Source organism: Tupaia chinensis, unplaced genomic scaffold, assembly GCF_000334495.1.
Source record: "Tupaia chinensis unplaced genomic scaffold, TupChi_1.0 Scaffold000494_1, whole genome shotgun sequence".
Lineage (NCBI taxonomy): Eukaryota > Metazoa > Chordata > Mammalia > Scandentia > Tupaiidae > Tupaia > Tupaia belangeri.
Window position 1 is genome coordinate 2,997,039 of NW_006160006.1, and position 10,488 is coordinate 3,007,526.

General features: G+C 60.0%; 1 protein-coding gene across 2 annotated transcripts in view; it reads left to right on the forward strand.

The window, feature by feature from the left end:
- RHOBTB2 (Rho related BTB domain containing 2) overlaps positions 1–10,488 on the forward strand; it is a 27,093-nt gene that overhangs the window by 13,311 nt on the left and 3,294 nt on the right. For both annotated transcript variants that reach the window (XM_006156466.3, XM_006156467.3), the window contains 8 exons: positions 1,339–1,540; positions 2,100–2,203; positions 2,656–2,841; positions 3,359–4,365; positions 4,629–4,747; positions 7,325–7,475; positions 8,636–8,724; positions 9,538–9,643. In XM_006156466.3, coding sequence (XP_006156528.1) covers positions 1,339–1,540; positions 2,100–2,203; positions 2,656–2,841; positions 3,359–4,365; positions 4,629–4,747; positions 7,325–7,475; positions 8,636–8,724; positions 9,538–9,643 — 1,964 coding nt within the window. The remainder of the gene's footprint in view (positions 1–1,338; positions 1,541–2,099; positions 2,204–2,655; positions 2,842–3,358; positions 4,366–4,628; positions 4,748–7,324; positions 7,476–8,635; positions 8,725–9,537; positions 9,644–10,488) is intronic.

Here is a 10,488-nt window from a genome sequence, read left to right on the forward strand (position 1 = left end):
AAGATCGGGCTGGGAGGGAGCCGCTGTTGCTGCTGGTGGCCTGGCTCTGGGGCTGGAAGGCTCAGCTGCCAGGGTGCCTGGCAACATCCAGGACTCTGAGCTCAGCCGTCCCTGGCCCAGGAAGGATTAGTCCGGGTCGCTCTGGCCCCCAGGTGACTTTCCATGCACATGGGAGTGTGGAAGCAAGCAGATGACCCTGAAATACCGTGCTTCCTGATACGCCTGCACTGCCCAACCTGCTACTGACCCCCACCCCTGCTACTCTTCCAGGAGGGTGAAAGCCCCTCCCAGCCCAGAGCCTCCTGGTAACGGCTTTTTAAACACTGGTATGACATTCTGACCACAGAAGACCTGTTCATTTATCAAAACCACCCCTCTCTGTGTGGACAGGCTTCTTCCTCTCTGCCCGTCAGCAAAGGGAACTGAGGCGAGCATTTGCCTAGACATTCAGATCCAAGTTCCCACCCCTTGGCTTTCTACAGCCACCCCAGCACCCAGGTAGCCAAATTAGCAAGCTGTCCCCGGAGTGCCATCTCTCTGGGGTCTTGCAGCCTGAGCATCGTCCTCCCCCTCCACCAACCCGAATGGCAAGTGCAGAAGACGGCGGAGTTCACTCTGAGGCTGGATAGCCCTGGGGGGGGCGGGGGTAGGATGCATGCTGGCCATGGCAGGGACCATCACACACATGAGCACTGCACCCGTCTCAAAACGGAGAGAGATGTGCGGGCACGTGACAGACCCAGCAGGGAAGGGAGGTCTGTGGGCTGGGCAGGTGCATCTGGAAGCCTCCCCAGCCCCTAGCCCATAGAGGCTGAGAGGAAGGACTCTTGCATCCACAGAAGGGCCTAGGTGGAGGACAGATGTAGCCAGGCCACCCCAGGGAGGGAGACGGGCAGGGCAGGCCGGAGGCCAGGAGAGCTGCTGCCCAGCCTTGCTGAGTCCATTAAATTTTCAAGTGGGCCTGGCCTGGGCATGCTGGGAAGGGGTGGGCCTGGCCTGGCTCTGCTCTCTCAGCTGTTTGCTGCGCTGCCACAGCCCTGCCCAGAGGGGGAGGGGGAGGGCAGATGATGCGGGAGCATCCCAGGTGACTCCCCTCTGGGGAGAATGGGGACAGCATGGGCCTTGGGCAGAGCCCTGGGCCTTCTCACCGGCCCCCTCCCAGGAGGAGACAAGTGGCCCACCTGGTGGGACTGCTCCTCTCTGCCTCTTGCACCCCTGCAAAGCCATTCCCAGAAGATAGTGCTCTCCTCCCCAGGTTCCCACCAAGGAGCGCTGCCGGCCTTGGCCCTGGGTGGTGGGCGTGGCAGGCCGGGCTGACCCGTCACTCCTGTCCCTCAGGTCCCAATTAATGGATTCTGACATGGATTATGAAAGGCCAAACGTAGAGACCATCAAGTGCGTGGTGGTGGGGGATAACGCCGTGGGCAAGACCAGGCTCATCTGTGCGCGGGCCTGCAATGCCACCCTCACCCAGTACCAGCTGCTCGCCACCCACGTGCCCACGGTGTGGGCCATCGACCAGTACCGCGTGTGCCAGGAGGTGAGGCTGTGAGGAGTTAGGTCCGCGGGGTCCGTACCTGACTCTGGGCTTCTTCCCAGGCCCCAGCTTGGAACCTCTGGGGTTCTCAGAGCCCCAGGGGGTGGGGGTGGGCCAGCTGGGGAGGGAACCCCTGCAGAGAGGGCCCAGGGAGCCGAGCTGGTACCCAGGACCCCGCTGTGTCCGGGGTGCCATATGGTGAGCAATTGGAGCTAAGTAACGGGGACCCCAGGGGCTGAGGCTTGGAAAAGATGAGAGCTGAGAGGAGGGAGAAACTAACATGAGGCCACGGGCTCATGATCGCTTGATTTGCAGGTGAAGCTGGAGGCTGGGCAGGCCCACGGAGTCCTCGCTACCCAACGGCCTGCCCTCCTGGCGGCCTTCCATGCTGGGGGCTTGGAGGCTGCCCTTATTTGGAGTCACAGAGACTCCAAGTGGACGAGTGTGTGAGGCACACAGCCCTGTCCCTCCATCCCCAGCTCTGCCTGGGCCCTTTGGGGCCAGCTGGCACCCTGCATCCACACTGGGGCCTGAGACTCTGCTCTGGACTCCCCTCCTCCAGGTGCTGGAACGCTCCCGCGATGTGGTAGATGATGTCAGCGTCTCCCTGCGCCTCTGGGACACCTTTGGGGACCACCACAAAGACCGCCGCTTTGCTTACGGGAGGTAGGGGCCTGCTGCCTGCGGGTGGCCTTCTGCTTTCCCAAGAAACACCAACTCTATGAAATCCGAATGGGAGTGGGGGCGGGGGGGAGGTAGAGAGCCCAGCACGGCAGGTCCTCCTGGGGGCTGGCGCGAGGAGCCTGGACTTGAGACTGGGGGTCTGGTTGGAGTCTCAGTGCTCCGTTTACCATCTCAGCTGTGAGGTAGTGAAGACGCTGATTTCTCATTCACGAGATAGCTGGGATGCCAGCGTGCATCCGAGCTCTGAGTGCTGCACAAAGCAGAGGCGCTGTTTATCAGCAGGTGTCTGTGTGAGCGTGCGGGCAGGTGCATAAGCCGGGTATGGGCTGGCGTGGGGGCCCCTGCGGAGGCACGGATGGGCTGAGGCGTGCGGCCTCTGCTCCCAGGATAGGTCCCCATTTCTAACTTGCTCTGCTCATGACCTCTCCCCCCAGATCCGACGTGGTGGTTCTGTGCTTCTCCATTGCCAACCCCAATTCCCTCCACCATGTCAAGACCATGTGGTACCCGGAAATCAAGCACTTCTGCCCCCGCGCACCTGTCATCCTGGTGGGCTGCCAGCTGGACCTGCGCTATGCCGACCTGGAGGCCGTCAATAGGGCCCGGCGCCCCTTGGCTAGGTAGGGGGTGTGCGTGCCTGGGGAGGGGTGTCTCTCAGGCTCCCTGCTCAGCCCCGTGGGAGTCTCGCTGCGCCACCTCTCCCTCTGCGTGGTGCAAGCTCACATCAGGAGCCGAGTGTGCTCACTGGCTCACTCACTGGGGCATCTGTCACACCTGCCGGGTTGGCACCACTGAGCTCAGCACTCGGGGGAAGACAGAGGGGAGGGGTGTTCACCTGAAGTGCTCCTCAACGTTGTTGATGCTCTGGATTTGCAAAGACGTTAAATGCCAACATGAAGCATTGCATGCTAATTGTCAGAGAGGGAGTCGGTGCTCCTGGGGCCTGGTTCAGACAGGGAAGGTTTCTCGGAGGAAGAGGTCCTGGAGGAGGTCCCTGAAGGGCCTTGGTAGGACTCGGCAGGCAGAGGAGAAGGAGCCCATGGGGGTGGGCTGAGGACGCCTGCCGTGAGCAGGGCCCCCGACATAGGCAGGCCCCAGCCGCATCAGCACAACTTGGCTTGTCCTCTTGGACCCCAGGCCCATCAAGCCCAACGAGATCCTTCCCCCGGAGAAGGGTCGGGAGGTGGCCAAGGAGCTGGGCATCCCCTACTACGAGACCAGCGTGGTGGCCCAGTTTGGCATCAAGGACGTCTTTGACAACGCCATCCGGGCCGCGCTCATCTCCCGCCGCCACCTGCAGTTCTGGAAGTCCCACCTCCGCAACGTGCAGCGGCCTCTGCTGCAGGCGCCCTTCCTGCCCCCTAAGCCGCCGCCCCCCATCATTGTGGTGCCCGACCCCCCCTCCAGCAGCGAGGAGTGCCCCGCCCACCTCCTGGAGGACCCGCTGTGTGCGGACGTCATCCTGGTGCTGCAGGAGCGGGTGCGCATCTTTGCCCACAAGATCTACCTCTCCACCTCCTCCTCCAAGTTCTACGACCTGTTCCTCATGGACCTGAGTGAGGGGGAGCTGGGGGACCCCTCGGGGCCAGGGGAGCCCCGCAAAGAGGACCACCGGGGCCACCCTGATCACCACCACCACCACCACGGGCGGGACTTCCTGCTCCGGGCAGCCAGCTTTGATGTGTGTGAGAGTGTGGACGAGGCTGGGGGCTCTGGCCCTGCTGGCCTCCGGGCCTCAACCAGCGACGGCATCTTACGGGGCAACGGAACAGGGTATTTGCCGGGCAGGGGCCGCGTGCTGTCCTCCTGGAGCCGGGCTTTTGTGAGCATCCAGGAGGAAATGGCAGAAGACCCTCTGACCTATAAGTCCCGGCTGATGGTGGTGGTGAAGATGGACAACTCCATCCAGCCGGGGCCTTTCCGGGCTGTCCTCAAATACCTGTACACCGGGGAGCTGGGCGAGAACGAGCGGGACCTCATGCACATCGCCCACATCGCCGAGCTGCTGGAGGTCTTCGACCTGCGCATGATGGTGGCCAACATCCTCAACAACGAGGCCTTCATGAACCAGGAGATCACCAAGGCCTTCCACGTCCGCCGGACCAACCGGGTGAAGGAGTGCTTGGCCAAAGGCACCTTCTCAGGTATGCGCCGGCCTTAGAAGGCAGAGGGTTTTCCCGGTAGCTTCCTGGGGGCCTGGGCTGGTCCCACTAGCGTTTCTAAGTGATCCCAGTTCCCAATGGCACGGCGATACGGCCACCTGCACCTGAAGCCTGGTCAGTCTGGGCTGGGCGTGTGGCTGTTTGGCGTTCCACGCCTGGTTTCAGAAGGGAGCTGGGACCCCTTGGGGCTGGCTACCCCACGTGCTTTCCCTGTGCCCTCATGTGGTCTCTCCTCCGCTGCCCAGACGTGACCTTCATCCTGGATGACGGCACCATCAGTGCCCACAAGCCCCTGCTGATTTCCAGCTGCGACTGGATGGCTGCCATGTTTGGGGGGCCGTTTGTGGAGAGCTCCACCAGGGAGGTAAGGCTACGCCTGGCCGGGCAGGGAGGAGAGGCGAGAGGCGTTCACGCCGTGTGTCGGAGGCGCCATCACTTCACAGTGCTTTCTGCAGCTCACCAGAGGGACGGGCCCGCGAGGTCTGTGAGACGGCTGTGAGCCCGGCCCTGTGGTAAATCTGCACTTCCGGGCTGGCTCCATGGCCTGTGGGGTTAGGGCAGCTGGATCCCACGTGGCTGCCTGTGTGGCTTGTCTCGGGCCTGGCACCTTGAGAAACATGCCGGGCGCGTGTGCCCAAAGTTCCAAAAGGAGGGAGAAGGGAAGGGGTCGCGACGTGACCGTTGCCCAGGGGTGCTTCCTCACAGCCCCATCTGCCCTGTGAGCACACGTATCCTCTAGCAAATTTTAAAAGAATGAAGGAAAGATAAAAGAAGAAGTTGGGACTTGAACTCCAAACCTCAGGTTGGTAGGCTCTGTACCTTGCGTGCAGCTAGAGAAGCAGGCTAAGTCCGCCGCTGTTTTAGAATAGATTTCACCACCGATGTTAGTCCGTGTGTGTTGCTATCGCAGAAACACCCGAGACTGGGGGACTTCTAAAGAAAAGGCGTGTTGGCTGGGACTCTGGTGGCTGGACCGCCCACAAGCAGCGCCAGCCTCCAGCCTCGCGAGGAGCAGAAAGGAAGGGGGAGGTGTGCAGGGAGCTGCGGGCGGCTCACCTGCTGTCTCTGGGGAACGGGTCAGGGCGCACGGCTCCCTCCCCAGAGATGGCATCCGTGATTCGCGAGGAGTCCTCCCTCCGCTAGGCCCTCCGCTCGCCGTGCCTCACTGCTGTCGGGTCATAGCAGTCTGCGGGCACACGACACTGGAATCATGGTGTCATCACTGAGGTGCTGAGGCCACGAGGTCAGGAGATGACCGCCACTGAACAGAGAGTTGGCTTTGCTCACAGGCCCAAGAGGAGGGGCACCTCCCCCTGCGGTAGGGGTATCCCGGGGGCACGCGGGTTGGTCAGGAAGCGGAGGGTTTCCCTGGAAGGACTGACAGGTGCTGCAGGGAAGCAGGCTTGGCACTGGCTAGTCCGACTGATTTCAGTGGGCAGGCTCTGGTGGGGAGGGGCTGTCCCTAGTTGTCTGGTGCCCATCCCTGGGGTGCTTAGGGCAGGTGGACAGCAGTCAGAGTGAGAGACCCCGACAGAGGAGGTGGAGGGGTATGGGCTCCGGGCTGGTTGGTTCAGGCAAGGACAGGCACCCTCACAGGCCAGCAAGGCTCTAGATGTCCAAGCATCGGTGCAGACAGTAGGAAGGCGTGCGTCCTACACCCTCCTTGCTCGCCCACCGCTCTCTGCTGACACTCCCACTGGCCCACACACCTACACTGGAGACTCAGAACGGGCCTGTGTCCCTAGAGATATTCCCAAGTCTCTCCTCTCTTTTCTGTTCTCCCAGAAAACAGCCCAGCCTCGGCCTTTGGTTTTCTCAAGCACCAATTACCCATTGCCCAGCTGTCTGGGCTGATAAGCTCCGCTCTGTGCACACGCTGAGAGTTCTGAGTGTCCACACAGTCCCACCTGATCTGAAACGGCTTTTCCTTTTGGTTGCCAGAAGGCACATGCACTCTCAGGTTGGGGGAGAGAATCCTCTGATGAGTGTGGCCACACCACAATCCTTTTTCCTCCATTCCTCCTTCCTGTCAAGATTCTGGGTACACACCCCCAATCCCCCAGCATGTTCTTCAAACTTGAGCCAGGACTTGAACTGCAGTGGGCCATGTGCGATTGACTGTGCTTTGGAGCGAAAGGACTTGATCTTCTATTTCTGCCAAGTCCCTGCCACCCCAGCACTGTCCTCTTAGTCAATGTCACCCAATACGTGCATGAAAACTGAAACAAGAACAATGCCGCATCACACCCTGTGATACAGAAAAGGAGTCTGGTGAGATTTCTAGAAAGGAAGTGCTTAGGAGGGCCAAGTGGAGAGGTCGAGGCCGCAGCTGGTCTCTGCAGCGGGGCAGGGTCAGGACACACCTGGAGAGCAGGAGCTCTCTCTCGCAAGGCCCATGTTCCTGCCAGCCCAGCACTCCCAGCGCCACACACACCAGCTCTGGGACTGGAGCTGACTCCTGGCGCAGCTTAGACTCGCGCCTGATGAGAAAGCAGTTTTGGTTGTAGCTGCTGTGAAGAGGTCCCTGAGGCCCAGCCCTACTTCCAGCAGCCAGAGACAAGGCAGCTGGTGTGGTCTGCTCATCTGAACCCCCTTCTGCCACACCCTGCTGGGGCAGGAGGGCCGAGGTGTGACCCAAAGGACTCCTTCGAGCCTCCTCCAAGCCAGAGCGGCTGCGGAAGGATGCCAGTGGGAAGCCAGATCCTTTTGAGAGACCAAAGGGAACTTCAAAACCTTGGTGGAAAAACGGAATTAAAGTATGAATTTATTTTGGTGCAAACAGATTCTGAAATGCACACTTAGTGTTTTCCTAATGTGCATCTCCCAGGAACTTTCTGCAGACCCCTCACCTCAAAGCCCTGTTTACTGGTGCTGTCAGCAAGCAGGCCAGGCTGCAAGGTCTTTGAGCTGGCTTTCAGGTGGGCCCTCTGTGCCCCTGCAGGTGGTGTTTCCGTACACCAGCAAGAGCTGCATGCGGGCGGTGCTGGAGTACCTGTATACCGGCATGTTCACCTCCAGCCCAGACCTGGACGACATGAAGCTCATCATCCTGGCCAACCGCCTCTGCCTGCCGCACCTGGTGGCCCTCACAGGTAACTGCCGGGCACTCAGGGCTGTCTCTGGGGAGAGGGCAGGGAGCCCACAGAGCCATTCTGTGTTCTCCCCTCTGTCCCCCTGGGGGACAGGCAGCAGCACCGAGGGAATAAGCGTGCGTGAAATATGGTCTGCTGCTGTGCGGCGGTGCACGGGGACAGAGATGTGCAGGCGTGTGTGTGGAAGGCATGTCGGAGGGGTCGCCTTGGAGGCTTTTCCAGAGGTTGTCTGAGCCCACCCGGAGAGGACAGAGCTTCATGTGACTGGTGTGCTGCATGCGGACATGCCGAGGATGTCCAGGAAGAAAACACAGTTCCACGTCTTTTCTCTCCCTCGTTTTTGTTTTAATTGCCAGAGGGTACGTGCACCCACCAGAGAGAGAGAAAAAGAGTGCGCGAGAGCACCCTCCAGTTGGTGTGGTCACGGCACAATCCTGATTCCATTTCTCCATCTTTTGGGATGTTAGGGTGTACACACACATGCACCTACCATGTTTAAGCCACCAGCACTGGGATTTAAACCAGGTGGCCATGTGGGATCCAGCTCTTTCAACCTTCAAGGTTGCTCCAGAGAGGAGTCTTTGTGTGTGTGTGTGTTGGGGGGGGGCAGATTTTTGCTATATGGTATGTGCACTCACCAATGAGACAGAGAAAGACAGAAAGTAAGAAATCACCCCCTGGGGGATGGCTATGCCACAATTCCTTCTCCTCCATTCACCTCTTGGGATTTTGGGCATGCACACACATGTGCCTGGTATGTTTTGAGTTGCCAGGTCCAGGACTCGAACTGTGGTCAGTCTTGTAGAAGTCCAGCCCCTTAACCACTACACCACTTGCTGGCCCCAGACATGAGTCTCAATAACCTCTCCCATCTGTATCAGTGGCTGATTTGACTAGGGGCTTTCACCCGGCCTATACTGGAGTACTTGGTGGGACATACATGGTCTGGAAATCCTCGTGGGTGACTTTAGCACCCTCCTTCCCCTGCCACCCTGCCCTGAGGAAGCTGGCTCTCACTGCAGCTGCCTCGGTGGGGCCAGACTTGTGTTGCCTTCCTGGCCTGTTGGAAGTCCCAGCCCTGCCCGCTGCCCTGCAGGGAGCTAGCTAAGGGTGTGAGGGGCACGGGTTGTGCAGCTCACTGCGGGCTGTGTGTGTCACAGAGCAGTACACGGTGACTGGGCTGATGGAAGCGACCCAGATGATGGTGGACATCGACGGTGACGTCCTGGTGTTCCTGGAACTGGCTCAGGTACCACAGCAGGGGAGGAACCTGCACCGCTCCGACTCCCGGCTCTGCCCGCCCCTTGGCAGCGAAAGGGGAGGCTGGGAGGTGTAGGTAGGAGGGGAGCCCATAGTCAGGGGTAAGTCCCTGGCTGGGCAGACGCTGTCTCATCCTCCCTGCCACACTCAAAGAGAAGAGAGTGAGGCTGTGGCCATTGGGGTGTTGGGTGGGGGGGTGGCAGGCCACTGTAGGCATGGCTGACACCTACGTGAGGTCGTTAAGGGCAGTGAGAGCTCTCATCCCAAATTAACTGCTGCTCCCTTGTTCAGCAAAATCCCCACGCTGGCTCTTGTAGTGCCAGAAACCCAGCCACCAAAGATTGCGTTATTAAGTTAAAGCATGCTGACCCGGGCTTGCAGACACACCACAGAAAGCTCGCTGTCTAAGCCCTGCTGTCTACACGCTAACCCGGGCTTGCAGACACGCCACGGAAAGCCGCTGTCTAAGCCCTGCTGTCTACACGCTAACAAGGACCGTCTCCATCCCTGACTTGAGAGAAGGGAGGAAGCATGTGGAGTGAGATCTGAGGGCCACGTGCACCAGAAGCTCAGGGCCGTGGGTGTCTGCGGCTGGGTGCCGAGTGGGCAGGACGGGGTAGGCAGTGCCGGTGCTGCTGGAGCCTGGGAGCTGAAGTCAGATGTGCCTTCCTCGGAGGGGGCTCTTTGGGACCACAGGACTCTGGGCCACTTGCAGCAAGCTTCGCCCTGAAGGCAGCAGGAGGGTGGGGTGGCTTGCAAGCCCTGCCCGCCTGGTCCCAGCACGAATGTCTGTCTCCCCCAGTTCCACTGCGCCCACCAGCTGGCTGACTGGTGCCTACATCACATCTGCACCAACTACAACAACGTGTGCCGCAAGTTCCCGCGAGACATGAAGGCCATGTCCCCAGGTGAGCACACCGCCCTACAGCACCAGCGCGCCCTCCTGCCCAAGGGCTCTGCCTGGGTGCAGTGTGCCCACCTGCCCAGGACCTGGTGGCTGCCAGCCACCCTTCAGCCCCCTTGACCTTGGGACAGCCAAGGTGGGGCAAGGGTGCCAGGAAAAGCACTGGCCCAGAGAGACCAAGAGGGTGTGGGCTAGAGTTTGTAGTTCCTTTACTATTTGTTTTTAATCACCAAAAGCACATGTGCTTAAGGAAGGGAGAGGGGGAGAGGGGGAGAGAGGGGGAGAAAGCGCCCCCAGTGGGTGTGGTCATTCCTCACCTCCAGGGCTCCAACCTGTCAGGGTTCGGACACACGCGCACACACAAGTCTGGCATCTTTCTCAGGTTGCTGGAGCTGGAATTCAAACCTGCGTTTGGCCACGTGGGATCTGGCTCCCTTAACCACTAGGCTGCAGGGCCAGCCCCGTTTTCTGACTTTTCTTGGACAGGATGCTGCAGTAGGAAATGCTTTTTCTGCCATGACCCGGTGCACACATAGGAAAATACATCCAGTGTCTACGCGCTGCTCATGAAAAAAAATTCCCAGGCTGCGAACGGCACGCCACGGCTGGGACCTCCTGGCCCGGACGACCTCGGGTCTCCTGCATAAATGAGGCCTCCGGTCCTAGAGCCCAGCAGGCACTGCCCAGGCTGCAGGGGCTTGGGGGCTGTCACTCCTTGTCCCTGGGTCTTCACTGCACTCACTCCACTGCCACGTTTCTGCTGTAACCCTACCAGTTTCCAACCACATTCTCTCCATTTCACATCTGTTACAACCCTTCTAGCATTTTCTAGAAGACAGTGAGTTAAAA